General features: G+C 31.5%; 1 protein-coding gene across 2 annotated transcripts; it reads right to left on the bottom strand.

Annotated features, from left to right (window-relative positions):
* Positions 1-7,923: 7,923 nt before the first annotated feature.
* On the bottom strand, positions 7,924-24,980 carry LOC143078999 (uncharacterized). 2 transcript variants are annotated; one of them, XM_076254096.1, is made up of 10 exons: positions 24,857-24,980; positions 21,591-22,052; positions 20,652-20,884; positions 19,669-19,807; positions 17,441-17,545; positions 16,479-16,975; positions 15,329-15,467; positions 14,690-14,830; positions 10,323-10,486; positions 7,924-9,428 (listed from the first exon to the last, which is right to left on the bottom strand). In XM_076254096.1, exons 2-10 carry the CDS (start codon positions 22,038-22,040, stop codon positions 9,254-9,256), a joined length of 2,043 nt encoding a protein of 680 aa, XP_076110211.1. In that variant the 5' UTR covers positions 22,041-22,052; positions 24,857-24,980; the 3' UTR covers positions 7,924-9,253. The 2 variants fall into 2 exon arrangements, with proteins under 2 accessions (XP_076110211.1, XP_076110212.1); XM_076254097.1 differs by having other exon boundaries at positions 24,853-24,907.
* Positions 24,981-25,180: the final 200 nt, after the last annotated feature.

Raw genomic sequence — 25,180 nt, 5'->3', positions numbered from 1 at the left:
CCTATAAATTCATATAAAATCTCTTCTTGAGATTTCAAAAATTACCATTTTATATGAATTTGGTTAAATATACTTACCATGAAATTACATTTATATTATATAGAATATTTACTGATTAACAAGCAGTATTTCATTTGGTGGAGGATAAATTCTCTCACACACATACAATTTCAACATATAAAAAATTATGTGAAATTCTTTAAAAAGTAACTCCATTAAGTTTTGTAAATACGGATATTAGTAAAAACCGAAATTACTGAATTTATTATACAATGAAGCTATGCTGCATAACTATATGTATCAATGGCAAACTTTGCAGATTGTATAAATACAAGTATGCAAAATTAATAGACTTGATGTAGAGTTGTCTCAATGGCACTCACATGTATATATATACCCCATCTTTCTATATCTGATGAATAAATAATCTGCAGGTCAGTATAGAAATAATTATATTAAAGCTCCTTCATTATGAGCTAAATGTGTTGTAATATTTATGCAACAGTAAATAAGCATTTATTTCTGAATAGGTTGTTCTTGTTGCTTGTACAAATCGACAAGAACTAATCCAACCTTAATTTCATTACTTTAATTCCACTTTGAAACTTAAGTTTATTTGGAAACATTATTACCTTTCTTTAACTTTCCATTGTTTTCTCTATATTAATATAATAACAGATAATATATGATTGCTGTCGTCTTTTGATAACCTGATCAATATCACATCTTTCGAAATAAATTCTTTTCTACTTAATTAAAGAATTATAATCAATTAAAATATACTTTGTAAATAGGTGTCCTTAATACAATCAAAGTTTATTAAAGACTCAAACCAAAGTTGTTTCATGATTATGCTAAATCTGGATTAATCTTTAAACTTTTTTAAAGTTATAGTCCCTGAGAATTTGCTTCTCTGCTAGATATACTACTTTTGATATTTTATAGATTTAGAATAAAATATTTTCATCAAGAGAAGTCTTGTACTATTGTATAATGACAATTCTCTAAACTGACTAAATTTTAAAAATTTGATAAAATTTCTATGAGTGGTAGAACCTTTGAATACAATGTCTACCATTTCAACCATGAACAATATTTTTGTTTTGTATTGGACTACTCAAGTGTAAAAATACAGAAATGGACAAATCAGTGGAAAAGTTTCAGTATACATGTTTCCATTGATATACTGCTTCCACAGAACATTTGGATGTTGAGCTGAATTAAAGCCATGATTGTTGTCCTTATAAGTCCAAAAAGAATGCTAACAGATGATTTTCTCCAGCTATGAAAAATCTGTCTAAAATAAAATGTTTTGATATTTCTAATTAACATTCACAACGGTTAACTTTCTAGAATATCTTGCCATGTACAGTTCCAAATTTAAAGAAACAAAAATTTGACATAATGAACAACTCTTGTATGTTGCTCTTGACAATTGTTTATATTAATTTCAGAAATTATTTCGCTATCAGAAATACTAAAATGCAACTTGTCAAATATAGTTCTATAGTTGTATTTAAAGAAAAACACTTGTTTGGCAATATGGAAAACACTTGTACCAACTTGCAGTATCCTTAAGTGTTCTTAGTTATTTCAGAAATGGTTTCACTATCAAAAATGCTCATTTTATTTTTGTCTTGGTTTACCTCATCTGAATCCTATACATTCTGATATGATTCAATATATATCAACCAAACAGCTTTTGGTAGTATTTTGTGACTTCAACCCAGTCATTTGGTTAACTTAGTCACTCAGAAGAATTTTGCATTTGTCCCCAGATTTGGCAAAAACAAAATTAATGTGATTTAAATAATCACATCTTTCAAAACAATATTGAATCAAAATTCAAAGTAATTGTTTAAAATAAACACATTTCAATTTTGTGTAGCATATTCTTGCATAAGATACTAACTGTATGCTATATATTTATATTATTCTGGCTGGTAATATGGAAATTGAAAAGTGAATAATTACCATCAATTCCGAGGTTAAAATCACATGCATTCGGAAAACCTTCCTGCATATAGATAATATACAACTTGACTTTGACCAGACTAGATTTTTGTAACTTTATGCTTATAATGAGCAAAAAATAAAAATAAACAGTGACATTTTAATATTTAGGTACAATATTAAGAAAATGTCTCGCATTTGATTTGATATAATCATGGAATTATCATACTATATTTTACTTCCATGTACTATTCTTAGACTATTGAAAGCTATTTGCTAACTATTAATCAGTCTTTTAAATAAATTGCTTTTCCTACATTTTGCTGTAAGATTAACTGCTTCTACACTGGTGCTAAAATTTGAGAACCAATTGAAATGTATATATATTATATGTTTATATTGGTACATCATGTGTTACTCCAAAAAAAACCTCTTCTTTTTTTCTGCATCTCGTAAAGACTGACTAAATAAAAGGTTTATATAAAGAGCTGTATAATAGATAGTTTCAAATCTTGAGAACTACTTCAATTTCCTAGACCATGTCTAGCATTTTAAATAAATCCTGCATCCACAATGCTTTAAATCTTATTTATTTATTTACCAATATTTTACTAATTTTTTTACAAAATCTAAATTAATGATAATCTTGTTTCTATAAATCAGCATATTTGAGTCCTCTATACTTCAGAATTCTGAATCAATATTTAACTCTAGGAAAAACAATGTGTAGCCATTGCATAAACTGTTGGGTTCTACCAATCTCACATTAAGAATAAAACGGACCCAATGAATGAATCCTTATAGCAGAAACTTGCCCATCTGTTGGCATTGCTTAGAAAACTTAAGATGTAAATTAAGGCATAATTTTCTATCTTTAAAAGAGCATCCAAACTCCTTTTGCTTTCATAATTGGAAGATATATGTATAATTTGACAGTGATTCCCATATAGTGAGGGTAAGATAGTCTCTTAAGTCTTACGTTATCACCTCTTTTTTTTTTTTTTTTTTTTTTTTTTTTTTTTTTTTTTTTTTTTTTTTGTACTCAAAACAAAACAGAATTAGTACATATTATATTTAATAAATGCATTGGCAATGTACACTCTGAATTATGTAATCAATATATAAGCCATTACCTTGAATGAGTCTGTGAAATGCATCATTGGCATCCCCTAAATTCTTTATTCAATAGACAATCTAATGTTTACATAAAAACATATAAAAGCCTTTGTTTCCTTACTGCCGACAAAAACAAACAATTGGTTATAGCAGTTCATACCTATAATATTCATGTTCTTCTTGTCATAAGTAAACTGACCATGAAATTTAATATAAGTAAAAAGAGTTATCACAAGCTATCAACTGTATTTAGAACAGTGCTCCATTCTTACTGTCTCCATGTCTGTTAGAGCATTGGAGAATTATTTATCAGTAAAAAAATAATTAAATATTTACAGCAATTTGCTGTTCTGGAAAAATATTTCAGGCTTCTAAGAATTACTGTCCTGATTTAAACTGGACATATTTAAAAGAAGTATGTATTAGTATGCTTAAACTACAATCACATTTGTATTGTACTAGATAACAATGTATCATTTTCAGTGTCTTTAATATCTGTCTTGACTATTTCCAGACACTTGTTCAATATATTATCAATATGAGCACATATGTTAATTGACTAAACTGTTGGTTCATCACAAAAAACAATGTGCAACCAAATATTAGCTATGCTTGTGTTGTTTTAAAATATAATAAAAGTAGACATAATGTTCCCTGGGTGGAAGGATGTCTAGAAAAGTCAAATAGACCTGGACTTAATTCACTAGTCTGATTCTAATTTATTTTATTTGCAACAATCATCCACGTGCAATTCTATGCTCCATAAATATCAATGTGCAATAAATAAATAGTTATATGATTTAATTTTATGTAAGATATCAAATCTGTATTTTATTAGAATGAATGCAACTTACAGATTCTAAATCATGCATGTTGTTCTAGTTCCTATGTTTCCTGTATGAAACATGTCAACATTAATCAAATAGACTTGGGCAAAATCCCTATTCTATTTTAAGTCTATAGTGATCCATTGAGCACGTTTTATTTTCAATAAATATGGTTTATGTTCCCTGAATGGAAGGTTAACCAAATAAACATCATCAGTTGTAGGCAAAATCCCTATTCTGATTGTGATGTATTTATCAACTGTTAAAACAGTATCAATGTTGGTCTACGCTCCCTGTATGGAACGTTTTCCAAATAAAACAATCAGAAATGGGCAGATTCCCTTTTCTGATTGAAATTTATTGAACCAATTGAGGTTCTAGTCACAATAGTGGTATACGCTCCCATACGGACGTTATCCACATTAAAATAATCAGATCTGGTCAAAATACCTATTCTGATTTAATAGTTATGTGTTTACACAGTCTCGTGTACCAGGTGTACATGTAACAGACTGCAAATTGTAAACAATCGAACCAATTGAGGTTCTAGTGACAATAGTGGTATACGCTCCCATACGGACGTTTTCCACATGAAAAACAATCAGATCTGGTCATAATACCTATTCTGATTTTAATATAGTGATGTGTTTACACAGTCTCGTGTACAGACTGCAAATTGTAAACAATCGACTTTATCCAAACTTTACACTCGACCCGTTTCGTAGCATTGCTCTAATGCAGTGAAAAATCCGGTCAGCTGAGCGTGAAAAAAAAAATAAACATCCGTTTAAATATATATCTTTTTAAAAACGTAGCACTCACGTAACATGTCCGATTTTGACAGCTAAATTCTGCCTTTCCTCGGACCCGATTTAATGTTTGAAAATGGCGGCTAAACAAAGGTCATTTTCTATGTCGTCGTATTTCCAGACTCGTAAGCTGTAAAAATGACGAAAACGTGCATATCAGAAACTTGGCAGAAGCGCTGTATTCTGATTCACATTAAATTAATCGTATATCGATATTCCGAAAACAAATAATGTCTTTTATAAAACATAAGGATTTTCAACAGTAAACTGTTAAAAATCCTTGCCGACGAGAAACATGCGTTCTCTTGAACGCAAAAATTAAAACTAAAGCTAGTGTATGTTACACAGGTGAACTATGACGTAGGTGAGTACATCTCATGGATGTAATTTTTAATCACCTAGTTAATTGCGATGAGAACATGTTGTGAAAGCAAACATATTCTATATAATATAAATGTAATTTCATGGTAAGTATATTTAACCAAATTCATATAAAAACATTTTTGTTTACTATAAAGTTGATATTTTCGTATTATATATTTATTATTCTCACAGATTCCTTAATTCCGTTGACAAATATTGTAAAACAAAAGAGATATTAACACTTGTTTTCGACCAGTTTTAAAATATATGTATAGCGTGTATCGGCGAGTGTGAAATCCGTCGGCGTCCGGTCAACTTGTTTTGCTCAAAAATATTTCTTTTCATTTATTTTGTTTTATTTTCATAAAATATAGTTTAATATCTCTTAAATAAAAATATTTACCGACTAAAGAAAAAGTTATGACTATTCACATTTCATTCGGTCAATACTCCGGTCACTATTCGGGCTATCGTCCTGTCACTATCCGGGCAATCGTACTGTTACTATCCGGGCAATCGTCCTGTCATAAGTGCAACCCACCTGTATGTCCCTAGGTTTTGGCTTGTTACCCGGATTTGTTTTCCGTCTCAATCGATTTATGACTGTTGAACACCGGTAAACTGCATAAAACTAAATTTATTCACTTGTTTTTTTTTTTTTTGTTTTTTTTTTTAATATATAACTACTAATTAACAGTCATTAACAATTACATGTAAAGGAAATTATTTTTAAACAACTTTTGTTCATTTATAAAAACTCGTAGTTCTATAGCTTTATTGTAAGCAGCAACCTTCTATCAATGAAAACCTTGTAGAAAATGTAAACTCTGGAATATCGTATCAACTGAGAGATATAATCCGTATGTAGGTTTTGATGGAATGTCGTATCAACTGAGAGATATAATCCGTATGTAGGTTTTGATGGAATATCGTATCAACTGAGAGATATAATCCGTATGTAGGTTTTGATGGAATGTCGTATCAACTGAGAGATATAATCCGTATGTAGGTTTTGATGGAATGTCGTATCAACTGAGAGATATAATCCGTATGTAGGTTTTGATGGAATGTCGTATCAACTGAGAGATATAATCCGTATGTAGGTTTTGATGGAATGTCGTATCAACTGAGAGATATAATCCGTATGTAGGTTTTGCTGGAATGTCGTATCAACTGAGAGATATAATCCGTATGTAGGTTTTGATGGAATATCGTATCAACTGAGAGATATAATCCGTATGTAGGTTTTGATGGAATGTCGTATCAACTGAGAGATATAATCCGTATGTAGGTTTTGATGGAATGTCGTATCAACTGAGAGATATAATCCGTATGTAGGTTTTGATGGAATGTCGTATCAACTGAGAGATATAATCCGTATGTAGGTTTTGATGGAATGTCGTATCAACTGAGAGATATAATCCGTGTGTAGGTTTTGATGGAATGTCGTATCAACTGAGAGATATAATCCGTATGTAGGTTTTGCTGGAATGTTGCTTAATAAAAATGGAATGTTCACTCTTTTGTTGTAAAGTTTTGTTCTCAACCGTTGTTAAATATATTCACTAAACTTTTAATTTTAATGACAGCATCGATATAGAGGAACCTGATGTCATAGGCTAATACATGCTTTTTTTTTTTAATTCTTCCACAAAAGTTCCTGTTTTAATCAGTCTGGTATCAATTAAGGAACAAATTAGATAGAAGACGGGTACAGTTGTTCCCATTGGAATGCAGATGGGTTTATTTTTAAACTTCTTGCCAAATTGCTGGACTTATATTTTAGCTGTTTACAATTTTGTCAATTTACCTAAGCTTTCAGGAAAATGTGGAACAATCCTAAATTTAGAGATTTTTATTGCCCAAGTTTTTCAGAAGAAGAGTCTTATATTAAAGAAGAAAGAAGGCAACATATGACAAATGTAAAGTGATAGGAACCAGATAGATTGTTAAGCTTAATTATTCTAAGTAAAAATTACCTCGAAATAATGCAACAGCTGAAAGTCTTGCTTATCTTAAATTACAATGGCAAAATCAGTATTGCATTTTAAGCTTTCTGGTTTCTGTCTACTAGTATTTCTCTATTACACTTTGGCGGGAAAACAAAACATATGTTTAAGATATATCAAGCTTAAAATATAACAGCTAAAGTACAGTCTTAATACATCAAATAAATGGTTTTAAAAAAGAGGGACGCAAGATACCAGAGGGACAGTCAAACTCGTAAATTATTTAATCTTAGATGTCAGTATCTGTGAGTACTCTCAGATCTGTACTTAGAGTTAAGAGTCCTTTTGTTTTTGGGATGTACAAATACCCAGTTAAATCCACATGATTTTGTTATGTGTTTCTATTTGTATCCATCTGATGATTTAAGCCTGATTCAACTGATTTGTTTAGTTCATTCTGATTCCATTCTGATGATGTACTGTTTTGCCACTGTCCTAGGTTAGGGGATGGTTGGGATTCCGCTAACAAGTTTAACCTACCACATTCTGTACGTATTTGCAGCTTTTAAAGCTGACTGCAGTATGGGCTTTGCTCATTTTTAAAGGCCATACAGTAACCTATGGCTGTTAATTTCTGTGTCATTTGACTTTGTGGAGAGTTGTCTCATCATACATACATCTTCTTTTTTTATATTATGTCAATATCATAATAACAATAGTATCATTAGTTTTAGAGAATGTTAATTATATGAAACATTCCCATTATTCTACTGGAATGAACTGGCCTTTTAATTCTAGTTTAAATGTTGAATCAACCAACCAAACTAGAATTATGAATCGATTTGATTAATGCAAAATATTTTCCAAACATAAAGTACATAATCCGATAGATAATAACAAAAGTCAATAAGTTAAATTCTTTTATTCTTTCAGTTTTATATAAAAACAAAATTGAGATCATAATGTGCCTAACTTCAGTCTAAGTGTTATTCTTGTTTAAGGGGAACAACAAAATTATGTGTTAGAACAAAATTAAATTAGATATACATGTACAATACAATGATCTGATAGTTTGACTAATATCAAATAACTTGATAAGGTTGTGATTATGAGAAACAATAAAAGTGTTCTTGATAAAAAAAAATCAAAACCGATGTACACAATATTATTATCTTATAGTTTGCTAGTAATATAATTTTAAATTAGAAAGTAAATGTTCCAAATAGATATATGAAATAATGAAAAATAAACACCAATTCACCATTAACAGTGGAACATAAGGTAAAGTTCAATTGCAAGTTGTGTAATCAGAATACAAAATAAATCAACATAATATCAAAAAGTAAAATAACAATAACGTTAAACTGCGAGGGAAGTTCAAAACAAAAAGTCCTTCATAAAATGGCAAAATCAAAACCTCAACACATCTTACCAATATAAAACATTGTCATGTTCCTGATTTGGTATAGGCATTTTCTTATGCAGTAAATAGAGGTTCTTATGCAGAAAATGGAGGATTTATCAAACCTCAGTTCTGACAAAACTTAACAATTTCAATTTTTACAATACCATGTAAAATCCTCAGTTAAAATTTCTACAATATTAAAAATCTTCATTCTTGTATAAAAACAACAATTAAAATCTTACAAATGGCAGTATAAGGCCTTTTCATCATGCAATCATAATATAGCTACACTGCTAGATTGGAATTATGAGCTTTAAATTTTATGGCAATGCTATGTACTGAATAAAGCAAAGACACACAATTTTACTGTCCACAGAATGCCTTGGCAATTTTCCATATCATTTACTTTTGTGTACTTTCAATGAATTTAAGTATAGCATGATAGACTTTCTGTAATTTCCACATTATTTTCAATATAAATTAAAAAAACTCTTTTCACAATGATTGCCTTCTTGACAGAGGGTGGTAGAGGGTTATTTTTATGCAACATGTTTGCAATCTTCAGTTCACCTGTTTTTCATGCTAGAAGCTCACTATTCACCGTGTTTCATGTAAATTGGTAAAAAAGCAACATCCAGGATATCAGTTTTTTTTTTATTCATCGTGAAATGGCCATTTTATTTCCACTTCATCCATACACATACTTTCTTTACTAATCTCTCTCCTTACACTACTTCCAAAGCTAGACTTCACAACCATGATTTGTTCCTGAATAACTCAAGCATTGTCTTGTCAATTGGGTTCATTATAAAACATTACTGTATCCCAGTCTCAGTAATCATCCATTCTGTCCTCCTCACTATCACTGTCTTCCTCTTTCTCATTACTGTAGTATGTGGCAGGTGAACACAACCAGGACAGGATTAAAATAGCACCAAATACCATCCCAGCATACAACATGGTGTAGATATGGTTTGTATGATGATGTAATGAAAAACCAAGATACCTAAAAATATATAAAAAAATACAATATTTACAAGATTGTTATGTTACAAGGGGAATTATTTCTGTCTCATCAATTTGAACAACCTTGTTAAAATAAGTACATGACCACTTATAAAAAAAAATGCAATTTCTTTGAGAGTTTGATGATTGACACTGATTTGTGGCTCTAAATAAAATTTTGAAATTATTATTTGTATGGAATACTTCGTATGGAACACTTTATAAAATCTCATAAATGAATCTTGCATTTTTTTCCATTGTTATATAATAAATGCATACAAAAGTTTTCAAATTTACGATATACAGTAAAGACCTAGTTAAATATTTACATAGATATTCACGTTTGACATCCTATATCGTACATTTTTTAATCATTCAAGGCAATAAAATCAAACAGTTTACTTTAGTATTTACATTTTCTGTAATATGAAATTAAAGTCATCAGTCTAAAAAATATTTGCTGTGAATTCATTTATTTCTGTGGGTCATTGATTGAGGAAAGTTTTATTTTTATGGATATTTGATTTTCTGATTTTGCTAAAGTCTGCATAAAATATAAATTTTCCCTTCTTTGAACTTTTTAATTTGTGTTTCACCTACACCTTTAAAATCCACAAAAATTGGTATCCAGCAAATTTCCATTAATCCACAGTTAAAGATTACAAAAAATACAAAAGCGGTCTAATGACAGTTAATTTGGTACAATCAGTTTTATACTCTGAATACAGAATTTAAATGAAGAAAGGGAATGGGCAATGTACCAAAGAGACAACAACCCAACCAAAGAGCAGAAAACAGGCCAAGGCAACCAATGGGTCTTGTCAACACATCGAGAAAATGCCTCACCGAGAGGCATGACTATTATTATAACCTCACCATACTTTAAATAGCTCACCCTAATTTACATGTTACTATAACATCATTTAATCCATCGTTATCAAAGTCTCCTACAACAAGAGGACTACTGGGTTGACAAGGTAATGAATGAGAGGCTAGCAGGTTTCCTTCTTTAAGGTCAACAATAGCTATATTTGACCAGCCTGACATCACCATGGCATCCTGCAATACAAAACAACTGTTATACATATACAAAACTAAATTCAAATATTTAAATTTATCTATTTTTTATATTTTTAATTAGAAAGAAAGACTGTCAGAATAATAATCAATAAATTACATGGTTCATTATATGTCTAAATAACAGTGAAAATACAAACAAAAGATAACTACCTAGTGATTCCTCTTATCTGCGTGAGTTTGTTTATAAAATTTATGAAGGCTTCATAGAGGTCCATTTCTGCATGCAATTTCACTAGTTCTTTTCAATTTCTTGACAAAGAGTTTGTACCATTTTTGATTTCAAGTTAAACCAAATGTAAAGGTTAGAAACTTTTACATTGGATTTCATGTTATTAAGTAGTCTGTAACTTATTTGGCAAAACATGCCACAAAAAAAATAGAAACTTTCTCTAAAAAAAACCCAAACATATCAATTATACAGAGTACATTATCTGGATTAATAACTATCAAAGTAAAACATAAAAAAAATTGATAAAACATTTTGATTGTTGAGATCATATTTCATAGTCTTTCATCAATGATTAATGAATCAAATACATGAAATACAAATTTTTGATAATGGTTAAATGAGGTAGGAATTTGTATACTCCTTCTCATTAAACAGAAAAACAGAAATAAGTCAGGCCACGGTTTTTTAATTTGTTGGTTTACGGATTTTTCTCATAAAAAAGTCGGGTCGGTCGGTCGGAAAAAAAAAGAAAAAAAAATATCTTTCAAAACAGAAAAAGATGCAAAATAAATATATATTTCACCTTACTTAACAAAATGTTTGTCTTATTTGCTGTTTTGTAATCATTTCTTAACATTTCGTTCGATGAAATATTATTGATCAGTGATCATGAACATCGCATGACATCGTTTAATAACTTCCTGTAAAAAAGAGGGGTTGCACGGACAAAGACGAAATTAAATCGTCATTTCACAAACAAGAAAAACAAATTCCCGTAGCTCTCAATCAATTCCAGAAAACTTGGTAAATAATGATCTTCAGTTACAAAAACTGATATTGAAAAAAAAATGTAAAAACGTCGTACAAAAATAAGTTTCAACACACGTGTCGAAAAACGTAATAGACTCGTCCACTGGAAAAACGACAATATCGGGTTAATCAGTTGTCATGCAATCCGGTTTTTATCCCAATGATTGATAATATGAAACAAAAAAATTTCAAATGATTTGTTTATATTCAGTACTTTAATTGATGTTATTCCACCTGTCAACATTTGGACAAGTCTATTTCTCTGAGATGATGCATCTTACGGACTGATGACAAATAAGGGAAACGAACTTATTTTTGTAATAGGTTTTCAACACAGGTTTCGTTCCGCAAAATTATTTGCGCAAAAGACATTTCAAGGTCAGTTATAATTGATTTGTCTATTTTTAGAAACGTAAATTGGAAGTTTTATTTTTTCACAACAGAAAGTGTTATCAACTTTGTTAATGATTAATGCATTTTATTTTATAAAAAAAGAAAATTTTAATTATTTTTCAGGGATATTGCATTGATAAGGGTCGGCGGGAATAAAAAGCATGAAAAGTCAATTTTATTTTTATTCTGAAAATCGGCAAAATCGGGTCGGCGGATCCGTAAACCAACAAATAAAATCAAAGTGCTGGATAGCACCTCTGGAAAGTTTGCAACTTTAGCTGTGTATTATTTCAAAAAGGTTATAGACGTGTATTATTTTAAATATATATTTCATCACAGCTTTGATGTTCTAAACTAAACCATTGTCTCCTCAGTAATCATAAAAAAATCACTTTTTTATGTTTGTCATAAAAAGTTTTGATATTTTTCTCATGATTGCAACCTTAAACTGTCATGACTGTAGATCTAAAATAATGAAATATACATGCAGAAAGCTCTGTTAATTTCTTTAAGTAACCATGCCATGTCAACTTCAAGGGCCTTCATATTTGTTTTAAGTAAATTAAGTTAACACGTAAGTTTTTGTTTGTTTAAATTGTTCCACATGTTTCTGTCGGGGTCTGTTAAAGCTTTCTACATGTATATGGTACAAACATTTCTCATTATTGACGACCTTCATTGTGGCCTATAGTTATTAATACATTTTCATTCTTTGAACTGTTTTGGATAGCATTGGTTCTTTGCAAAAAATACTGCATCCTTACTTATAAATAAGACAGTTAGAGTAACTTAAATCAATACAACTGTAAAGAAAGTGAATTTATATTAAAGGCTTTTATCAAAAATAGGGAACATGTCCATGGGACTCAAATGATGCCCTCGCTAGCATTAACGTTATAAACTCATGAACTGTAAATGTGACACTACCAAAATTTTTACTTGATCTGAATTGTGGGTTAATAAACATTGTGTATTCATTCTAATTATACAGTATTGTGCAATAGAATTGTAAGATCTTGACATTTGTTTTGTGTCAGAAACCAATATGCTATGTCAACAATTTGATCGCAATCCAAATTCAGAGCTGTATCAAGCTTGAATGTTGTGTCCATACTTGTCCCAACTGTTCAGGGTTCGACTTCTGCGGTCGTATAAAGCTGTGCCCTGCAGAGCATCTGGTTTCATTTGTAACAAAGCACAACCCTAGAGCAGTAAAAATAAATCCACAAATTCAAACTTGATCAGTGTTTGTGGTAATGAGAATTGTGTATAAGTTTCATAACATTTGGTTAAGACAAACTATACTTAGAGAACAGAAACTTAAATTTCCAGCAACTTTTCTTTTTGTAAAGTAGCATTAAACGCTAGAATGGTACAAGTTACGCAACAAAAAATCAAACTTGACTTGTGAATTGTGGTTATAAGCATTGCATATCAGTTTCATACAATTTGGTTCAGGCAAACTAAAGTAAGAGGACAGAAACAAATTTTGGGATATATACGGAGCACATACGGAGGTACTTATAAGTAAGGGAAGAATGTACATACTTACAGAAGAACAAGGATAAAACTCAATACGGTGGGAGCATAATAACAGCAGTATGACCACATGAATAAAAGGTTTATATACGCTAGATTCATAATTTTTTTGTTGTAAGCCATTCGTTTGATATATTATGGTAATCATTGCCTCTATGTTTGTATGACAAAGCAATTGGATTTCTATTTAAATAGGGCATGCTATGCACATGTTTGTCTGTAATCTATATAAATTTTGAGGTGAAATGCAGCCATTTAAGCCAAAGGGTACACATCATCATAATTTCATGAACCTTAATCATTTCTACAGCACTTGTCTTCATACCCTGAGCTATGTTATTCAAGAAGTAGATGCTGACCGTAGGCTGGTTGCTTTTAATATGGATGCTATATTATACGAATTTGCGATAATACACCAGAGGTGGTATGATGTAAATTATTGGAAGAAGACTGAAGAAGAATTGACGTTGGGCCAATGTTTTTCTGCTGTCAGTTTGATCCACTTGAGCATGCTGAACGAGTGAAGGCCCTTATATCCACATTGGAATGTATTTAAATAACAGAATTAAAAGTTTTCAAATGATTTTTGGCTTCAAAACATTTCGATCGATGTTTAGACAAAAACAATGCATTTTAAAATTATTCTTTTTTATGAAAGCCGGTACCGTATATACCTGTACTCGTCCATTACTGAGACATTAGACATTAGACATATAATTATCGAGTATTTTATATTCTATCACCTGTGTTTTGTTATAACAAGTCAAACCATTATCACTTGTCAATTATCCGACGGCTTGCACCTCATTCCCGATTTTTTCGATACTCTCGGGCTTTTACCACGTTTACGTACCTACATAGTAAACAGGTAAAAGTAGAGCGGAAAATGTTCATTCATGAAATTTTCATGAATGAAACTGACGTAATCTGGCGTAGATTTCTTGTGATTTTCTCTTCAGCGTATGGCAGATCCGCGATGTAGTGTTTGAGATACTCATTTTCAAAATGAAGTTAAATTCATCTGAATCGTCGGTGAACATTCTTTTTTATTAAAGCTGTCACGAATGAGAAGTTACTCAAAATTTTAAAAGAACCTTCCAAGAATCAGAATTCAAACACTAGTACTAGTACTAAATTATCTCGGATCAGAATAAATGGCGATAATCTGTCACCATAAGTTTGAGGCCGATGGCTATGGAAAGTAGCAATAGCAAGCTATAGCAAACTTTCCAAAAACCGTGGCCTCAGGAAAGAAAAAAAGAAGTGTATACCTTGTGACCATAAACCTGCAGTGACATAAGTTGTCTACTGGGATAAAAACTGTCCATATATTGTTGTAACTTCTCTGGCTCACTTTCTACTTCTCTCTTTCTATCTTGTGATTCTACAGACCAGCTGGCTGGTGTTCCTACCTAAAAACATACAAACAAATTTAATAATTTAATAATGAAAAACTTTAAAATTGTGTTGCAAAAACAAATGGTTGACATATCTAGTTTTCACTGTTATTTGTAAGAATCTTTGTAACTTAACAAGAAGATTATCTTAACAACATATCATTCATCTAGCTTGGATCTAGACCCTTAAGGATGTACTTAGGTGAAATTAAATAAATCAAGAATTTAAAATTGATACTATAAGATGGAAAAGCATTTAGTAAAGATCAAAATAAGCTAAAAATATTGATAGGTCATGGAGCTCCTTTTCGAGATATTTGATTTTTAAAATATGGCAGGACAAAGATGACTCTGACCTTATATTTGCATTGGTATTATTTGGGTCTCAAATCAAAAAAAAGAAAATAAAGAATCTGCTTAAATTTTGGTAAACAAATTTTTATGAGCTATTAAGTGTTATGAAGTCCTGCCAATTCATGAACAAATGATCAATATAGTTTTAATAATCAGTACCTGCCAGTTTACATTTCCTTCTTTGTCATATGATGATACTCTACCATAACTACCCATCGTGATGATGTCATAGGGTTGTTTACTGGTTGGTAAATGATGTCCCAGTAAATGTCTCAGAATACCAGTCTTTCTTGATATACTGTAAACAAAGAGTCTAGAGTGATTTTTAATTTGAATATAAAAACAAAGGATATGGGACATTTATGTTCGACACAAAATCAGGACATGCACAACAACAAAAAAACTCACAAAAGCAAAAGAAACAGCACTTTTATTGCTGCTCTTCATCTCAAAGTCACAGTAAGTTATTCAACACAGAGCAAAAAAACTCTCACCTCACTGCAAGTTTAAGATGGCCTCTAGTTCATTTGTATGTTTTAGAGTTTAGAGTACACATTTTTGTTAAGTGACCAGCTGAAGCTCGACTCCAGGTGAGAGATTTTCTCACTGTTTTGAAGACCCATTGATGGCCTTCAGCTGTTGCTCTTTAGTTGAGTTGTTGTCTATTTAACCCTTCCCCATTTATATTCTCAATTTTTAAGTCTATATCTAAATGATTGATTGATTTTTAGTGTTTTAACACCACTTTTGAGCACTGCATTTCCGTGGCCGCCAGTTTTTATTGGTGGAGGAAGCCTGAGTGCCGTAGAAAACCTCCGACCTTCGATAGGAAAACTGACAATCCTAGTCAGTTAAGATTGGAGTTGAGTGTACCTGCACGAGCAGGGTTTGAACTCACAACCTCAGTGTTGACTGTCTAGTGATTACAGAAGTAACTTCTTAGACCACTCTGCCACCCAGGCCCCTATATATAAATGATAAAGATTTGTCACTCTAAGAGTAATGAATAAGAATATAACAAGGTGTAGGGTTTATGTCAATATGAAAGTTTAACAAAAACAACATAGACACAAAAAAGAAATGACATCTTAAACTGTCTGCTGATCTACGATTTATTTTTCTATTTAAATATGAGAAAATATGCGACATCATAAATTGGCTGTTATGAGTCTTCATCTGAAAATAATTTTAACAATTTAAAACCAATACATGCAATACTCCTTTTTTTTTTAACATTTTTAAAGTTTTACTATTTTGTGATTTTTTTTTTCAAGTATTCAAGAAAAACCTTCTGAATAAGCATGTTTACCTTTTAATGATAATGGGTGGTAACTTCTTAAGAATATCCTCATCATAAGCCCATGATGAGGAGAAAAAGACACGGAAAAGTTTACAGACAGCTAGTCCTTCCATTTTCTCCTTTACAGGTTGTAATCTCCAGATATCAACATAACATGGGCTACGTCCTTCTTCTGCTCCCCATGAAACTCTGTCAACATAACCATCGTAATCTATATCAAGGTAGATGGCGCCATCAGACGCTAAAGGAAACTGTGTCACTGGCTGTCCTGTCAGTAGATTTAGTACCTCAAGTCCATTATGATTATGGATGACCACTACATTAGGATTGACTATATGTTCATCGTCTGTATGTGGACGCTGACCACCATAAGCATATCCCATAATATGTTCTGGTCTGAGAGCAGATTTCTGTTGTTGTTGTTGATTGTCCATAATAGCCTCATCTTGTTTTTGAAACCGACCTAATTTTATCTTTGTATCTTCTAGATTGTTCCAGAAATGGGGCTGCAAGTACAATTTCGTGATTAAAATCATCTGTGGCAGAAACATGAATTTTTACATATGTATGAGGCTGCTGTAAAGAATGTACTCTGGAAAGGACAGCCACCAACATTATAGTGTAGGTAAGCATGATGTTATATGAGCAGGATAGCATTTCACGCTTGTTTTCAGCAAATGTGAACATTCTTTAACATTTTAAACCCATTTTCATTGTCTATCAAGATACATGCGTTTCTTTATCTATTTTCATTTTTTTTTTTTGTATTTGTGTTTTTGTTATTTTTTTCAATCATCTGATGTCAATGGCTATTTAAATAATACCTGACTTATTAATTCAGAATAACAATTTCAAGTCAATACAGTGCTCAAGGTAGTGTTTATAAAAAATCTTTACTAACATGCCATATAGTTGTTTCGTGGATCATGAATAGATACAAAATCATATTCAAATATAATTTTCTACCTTACCAGATATTTCCAGATTTCTTGTTTATAAAGATTCCATGGACTTTCTCCTACATGGAGCCTGTGTCTCTTCAGGGCTAACTTCCAATGATGGTCACCATGTATATCCTAATTCATAACGAAAAACACAGGTTACAATTTATAATCTAATTGTACATGTGGAATTATTAATTTCTATGGTTACCAAATTGTGTTGATCTAGGAAAAGTTAGATACATGTATTTGATTTTGTGGTTTTGCCACAGTGAGCATTTAAACTTAGTTGAACACCTTACTATTGGTTCACATTTACTTTAAACTTAGTTGAACACCTTATTATTGGTTCACATTTACTTTAAACTTAGTTGAACACCTTATTATTGGTTCACATTTACTTTAAACTTAGTTGAACACCTTATTATTGATTCACATTTACTTTAAACTTAGTTGAACACCTTATTATTGATTCACATTTACTTTAAACTTAGTTGAACACCTTATTATTGGTTCACATTTACTTTAAACTTAGTTGAACACCTTATTATTGGTTCACTTTTAGTTTAAACTTGGTTGAACACCTTATTATTGGTTCACATTGGTTCAATAATAAAATCCAAGAAAATTGGGAACACAAAAACAAAAACCAATCCACAGTAAATCTTAAGTAAGTATTGTGTAAAGCCTCGATCACACCTTACCGGATAGCTCAAACGGACGCCTAACGGATAACTTTTTTTCAATCCGTTCATGTCCGTTGGACGTCCGTTCTTATCCGTTAGACGTCCGTCCATATCCGTTGCATGTCCGTTAAGCGTACGTTTTATCCGTCAACGTCCGTTCTGTCAGGTGGAAAATTTTGATCATGTTCAAAACTTTGAACAAACGTCCAATGGATAAAATGTCCGTTGAACGTCCGTTAGGCCTCCGTTTTGTACGGTACTCGTCCGTTTTGTTTCCGTTTTGTATCTGTTACGTGTCCGTTATACATCCGTTGGAGGTTTGGAAGATAAATTCACCAACGGACCTCTACCGGACGCTTAACGGATAAAACAGATGTTGAACGGATGAGAAACGGACTTCTACCGGACGTATAACGGATAAAACGGATAATGAACGGATCTGAAACGGATAAATGCCAATTGAAAATTTTACGTCAGAAATGCCAATTATTGGTGTGTCAGATTTCTTAAGGTTCATGAATTCTTATTATTCATAATTGATCTTAGAGTATAGGCACGTCTTCACAATCAAGCAGTTCTTATTCAGGCCAGACACTGCCCTTTCGCGGAATTTTGAAGAACAAACCAAAACCAGTTTCACAGACACATTTTGAATATTTATTCGATTTACATGTATTATTATTGTCGCCTTTGATTTTTCCGTATATCTTGTTCATCCGTTTTATCCAGTACGCTTCCGTTAGGTGTCCGTTGGATGTACGTTCGACATCCGTTTTGTCCGGAACGTTTCCGTTTCTCGTACGTTGCATATCCGGTGTGTGTCCGTTATGCATCCGTTACACGTCCGTTTTATTCAGTCAGTACATCAACGGACTCCCAACGGATAACAATTTTGTCAACGGACAACTTTTATTTTCATCCGTTAGGCGTCCGTTCGTGCTATCCGGTAAGGTGTGACCGAGGCTTAAAAGCCATCAGTCAAGGCCTTTTTAAATGGAAGACAGCATAAGTCTCTCCTAGGTTTTTCCATTATTGGAAGTCTATCTTTTATGTCTGTCAGTGCCAATAATATCATTTTTGTGGGATACATTCCATCATGATCAAAGTGACTTGACCTACATTTGTTATTCATTCCAACAATTAACCAAAATGTACATAATCATTGTAAAACAAACATGATTCTGACATACTTGGATTGCTGATAATTTTGTTGACTGTATATAAGTCTTATACATTTGTACATCAGTACATCAAAATTAAGAAAAACTAGCATAATTTTTCGTTTTGGTAAATTCAGAAAATATGATGAGAAAATCCCCTTCCCTGAGTTGTGTTTCAGCTGGCCCCTAGGCAAAAATGTGTACTAGTTCAGTGATAATGGACGCCATACTAGAGATTGACATATTCAGGAAAATCTGCATAAGATATGTGTATTAATTATCATATCCTTACAATTGCAATACTCGTCCAGTCACATTATTGACATAAATAAAACCATCACAATAATTTCTGAATTTACCGTAAACAAAAGAGCCTTGAATTAGTTATCCCTTTCTCTGCAATACAAAATACCTTCACTGATGTATCTATCTCTCCAAAATCTCCTGGTAAGTGGTGCCACCTGGTGGATCCATCTTTTGCACTTATTGCAAAAGACGAGAAATGTGTCAAAGAGTTATCCTCCATGGTAGCATTCTCTAGTGTTGTGTCACTATAAAAATATAAAATAAAAAAATATATATCAATTCCCTGGTGAAGAGTTGTCTCACTGGCAATCAAACATCATCTTCTTATTTTTATAAAGTACAGGAAATTCTTTACATACTATAAAAACTTTTAAGTAATGGATCGTCTACTCTAATACAATTGTATTACAATAAATAAAAGATGCTGTGCATTGAGATGGCAAACACTGAACATAACAAACAACTTGAGATTAACATGGGGCTTCAACCATAAGTCTATACAACATGACAAACTACATATCACTCTAAGATAATGTAAGATGTGAATAAGTTTTACAAAGATTACCATAGAACTAACATCAACATCAAATTTTTAAATTGACAGAACTGCTTCGATATATAACAAAAGACAATTACTAAATTATTTCTTTGCATGCTGTTTTTAAGAACACATAATATCCCTGAACAATACTCAGAACAGATCATATCCTTGAATGATACTCAGAACACATGATGTCATTGAACGAGAACACATGATATTCTTGAACAATAATCAGAACACATGATATTCTGGAACATTACTCAGAACACATGATATCCCTGAACAATACTCAGAACACATGAAATCCTTGAAAGATACTCAGAACACATGATGCCATTGAACGAGAACACATGATATCCTTGAACAATAGCCAGAATGCATGATACCCTAGAACAATACTCAGAACACATAATATCCTTGAACAATACTCAGAACACATGATAACCTTGGACAATAATCAGAACTCATTTTATCCTAGAACAATACACAGAACACATGATAACCTTGGACAATACTCAGAACCATAAAATCCTCAAACAATTGATTACTTTGAAACTTTAGTTGTGTTGGTATCATGTACTGTGTGTGAGAAACTTCCACCAATAATGACCAGTCCTTCATCATTTTTCCTGACATTATGTGATGTGATCATAACATCCATAGCTTTGATCTTGTAGGTCAATCGTACATGGGCGATGTTCATCAGTCTTTGTTTCCATAGTAACTGGAAGTCATGTGAGTAACAGAAAACCTGCCAGTCATCAGTTGCTATCACTATGATCTACAAAAATAATAAAAACAATATTTACAAAACAGTATCATAAAATATACAGGGTGTGTTCATGTGGCATTTAGTTGTAATCATCCTGAATATGGATTTTAGTTCATTTGTCATACAGTATTTATCATCTTGTAACCCATAGAAATGATTGTAAATGTTTCTTTAACATGTTTAATGTCAGGCAGGTATTAGCAATATGTTTTCATGCAGGTAAAATGTATTTTTATAGAACATCTTTCATTGCATGTCTTTAAGAGTTTTCTTTTTATTTTGAGCATTTATTATATTGAGATTTTCTTCTTTCATGTTTATTTCCTTCACAGCCATGACATCATATTTGCAATGATTCTGTAATGTATGTGTATTGCATCAACAAATTAAGTTTGAATACACAAAGAAGTTGATGAAAATGCTGATTATATAGCACACTATATTCTATAAGTTATTCCCGTAGATCTATTGAAATTGATTAGAAATCATGTGGCTCTCAACATATTTTTCTTAATTTTCTGTTTTAATGAATCTAAATGTTACCATGGTTACAGATAAAACATGGAACACATCATATATTTCAGCTCAAATGATACCCTAATAATATCAATAATATCATGAATGTTACAAAAGATAAATACTCTACTAGGAATTTATAGCAATTTCTCCCCATATTTCTACATTATCCCCAATTGCAAATACAAATCCAATGTACCTGTTTCCTAATCTGAATCATGGATTGATAAGACACAGTAAATCCTGTAGACATGACAACAGGTCTACTTGTTCCACCATCTTCTTTGGTTGCTATTGGTAACTGTATTTTATTTTTAACAACAACATGAGGTAATGTAAGATCATCTTCATCCTCCGTTTTATCTGGAAGAGCTAGAGATGTCAATTTATAGTCATTAGATATTAGAATGATTTCATTTACACCATCACCTTCTAAATCAGTAATAATTGGTGATGGTAACCTGTCCTCTAATGTTGGATAGTCCCTGTTACTATAGTAATGAGGCTCTACTCTTTTTCTCCATACAGGTTTCATTATGTAAGTGTCACCAGCTCGGAAAACATAGGCTATTATCGCACACAGTACTATAAATATGACATAATTAAAGTTAAATCTCTTAAGATTCATCAGCTGTGATAATTCCACCATTGCCTCAGTTTCCTGTAACAGAGATAAATATCTGTGACGTAAGTGAAAAAAAATCTATAATGGAATACCTCAGGCTAGCTAGTTAGTATATATATATATATATATATATATACATGTATCACTCAGAGTCAAAAGCAAATTTGATATAACACTGATTTCATGTGGTTTTCAATTAAATTTATCTTTCTTTATGCTTACTAGAATAATTCAGTCCCAACCATAATTGATCACTCCTTCTTTCATGTTGCAAGGGCCGGAACTTAAAATATCTAAATCCTGAATTCACAATATCTAGAAATAGATTAATCACAATTTAATGATGATGATGATGATTTTATAATGAATATGCATTTAATTTTCATTCATTATTAAATTGTGATTAATCTTTTTCTAAATATATATAGTTAATCAGCCTGATGACTGACTTTCTCATCTAATGAGAGCGCTAACCAAACTCTAGAATTCATGTTGATATAACCATTGTACATGTCATAGAGCAGAGCAATATCATTAATCAGCGCCTGAAAGTTCCTGTTATCTTTTTTTAATTAAACATATGCACTGTGTCGGATAGAAATCAATGTTATGCAAGTTAGTCCACTTATATGTGCATGTGACTTTGATTGATTTTGGATCTTTCAAATTTGAAATGTCGATGTATGAAGTTAAGTCTGTTTAAATTTATAGGGTTCTTATGCAGGCACTTGTCTCAGAATTTTTTTTTCCCTATATACCTTAATATAACACAAGGTGTACTTAACTACACATTTTGAAAAATGTCACCCGGTCGCGAAATTACGTAATATGCCAATTTCTCAGTTACCAACCTCACTAAAAATTGTTATGTCGTAAATCTGAATTGATTTTTCTACACAATAGTGTATAACATGCCTACTTTTGTTGTCGGAATCATCCATTAGAAAATTGGCATTTTTTAGCAATAATTTAGAAAATTGACAATGAAAACATATCTTTAGAAATGTTTTTTTATTTGAAAGAGTAGAAACAACGTATTCTGCACTAATTTTGTACGATGGTAGAAGCGAAGTGACGACAATGCATAGATTCCCCGTTTGATAAGTTCAAATACAAATACCGAACGAACTAACAAGATGACCGATTTTAGACTACGGTAGAATATTATAGACAAAAGACATTATTTATTAGCACAAACACATTTACATTAAATGGTTATGGCATATCCAGGTGTGTTGATAAGTCGTTATCCTAAGGCTATTTTTTTCTTATTTTTTCTGTAGACTTAGGGAGCTACCATTTGATTTTTATGGGGGGGCTAGGATGAAATTTGAAAAAAATAGGCAGGACAGGAGTTTTGAGTAAAAAAAAAAGGCAGGATGAGACACTTGCAAAAAAAAAAAGTCAGGACGACAATTAAGGTAAAAAAAAGTCAGGATAAACTAAAAAAAAAAAGGCAGGACCGAACAGAGTGAAAAATAAAAAGGCAGGACAGAGATTACAGCTAAAAAAAAATGCAGGACAAAAGTTTTCATCCTAGCCCCCCCATAAAAATCAAATGGTAGCTCCCTTAGCTTTCATTTTTTATTACCATGCATTGTCAAGCTTGGTAACTCATAATTGTTTCTTAGTAACTCAATGTATGATGCTGTCCCATACGGAACCTTCTGACCTTGTTTGTTTACAATAAAATTTCAATGGCGTCAAAATCATGTGATGTCAATTCGTTCTACCCAATCAAATTGCTCTACTGTCAATTAGGGGATTTTTCAGTCTACGGCAATTACGTTATTTCTTTGTGGGATATTGCTTTAAAATAGTTTGTAATAATTTTGGGTTTTATTCAACAGGAAACCTCATTTTTTGCCATCCCTTTCGACATCAATGGAATTTTGTATGAATATTTACTTTCAGTCATGATGGTCAGAATATCGATCTTTTTATAATGAATAAAAAAAAAATCTATAAAAAATAAATGTAAATTGTTTTTTATTAACCTTCTCTATATTCCTGTACAAAATTATGGCATGGACATCGTTTTTTCATATAGTTTTCCTTTCATTTTGGTTGGGCTTTTTTCGCGGGAAAATTGCGAAAGAAGTAAGGAACATGTCATTTTAAAATTCCTAAAAATACGATGTGCTTGACCTGTTTTGCCTGCCACAAGACTGATGACGCTGAATGGAATGTACACAAAGCAATGGAGGTCGGAAGTGGGATTTTGTGAAGTTCTAGAATGTTTTTAGACATTCAGAAGTCACGATTGAAACAGGCATTAGAAAATTGGCATTTTTCAGCAATAATTGAGAACAATGAAAACTTACCTTTAGAAATGTTTTTTTATTCAAAAGTGCGGAAAAAACGTATTCTGCACTGTTTTTCTACGCCAGAAGTAGCGTAGTGACGTCAATGCGTAGTTTCCCCGTGTGTTAAGTTCAAACACAAATACCTAACGAACTGACAAGATGACCGATTTTAGACTATGGTAGGATACAAAATTAAGACAATAAACTGTAATTATGTATAATATATATCATGTATATATATCATTGATTTCTTTTCGAAGCATTTTATATACTGGACAAGGGAGCCGACATGTCAGATAAGTCAAGGATGGTTTATGAGCATGATGGTACTAAAACACATTTATCAACAAGTAACTACAAAATGTAACATGTAACCCCCATAAATTTTGTCAATTTTTGAGATACTGGGAGATTTTTTTCACTGAAAGAGAAAAAGATTTTCTGCATTCTGAACAAATATTGAGATTTCTAATTATTTGACAACTTGTCATTTATGGAAAAAGATATAAAATAGCATATTGATATCATACAAACTTGTAAAAAAATAACTGAAAAGTTTTCTTTTAGACGATTATTACAAATTACGTCTGTCGATCCTGGAAAGGTCCCATTGAAAAGAACATAAAATCATTCTCAGTTACACAATTGAAAGAAACATTAAATTGTTAATTAAACAACATGTATTCAAACATTCTTTTAAATTTTATAAAATATTGTCGCAAAATAACTAAGTGGAAAACTTTGAAAAAAACACAAATTTACAATGTTGATATCAGATTTATTTCATTAATTCGGGTGTACCCATAATTTTGGGAAAGTAACTATAAAGAGTTCATTCTATGTTACATTTCTATCTTT

The sequence above is a fragment of the Mytilus galloprovincialis genome, chromosome 6, assembly GCF_965363235.1.
Source record: "Mytilus galloprovincialis chromosome 6, xbMytGall1.hap1.1, whole genome shotgun sequence".
Lineage (NCBI taxonomy): Eukaryota > Metazoa > Mollusca > Bivalvia > Mytilida > Mytilidae > Mytilus > Mytilus galloprovincialis.
This window is presented reverse-complemented; position numbering and strand designations above follow the sequence as displayed.

Bases quoted from the DNA above. Each gene is read 5' to 3' on its own strand.
- LOC143078999 (XM_076254096.1), bottom strand. From the start codon at position 22,040: ATGGTGGAATTATCACAGCTGATGAATCTTAAGAGATTTAACTTTAAT. The intron at 16,976-17,440 runs GTAAGGTAGAAA...TTGTACTTGCAG, and splicing joins AAGAAATCTGGAAATATCTG to CCCCATTTCTGGAACAATCT. The intron at 9,429-10,322 runs GTGAGCTATTTA...ATATATTTTTAG, and splicing joins ATAGTAACATGTAAATTAGG to GTATCTTGGTTTTTCATTAC.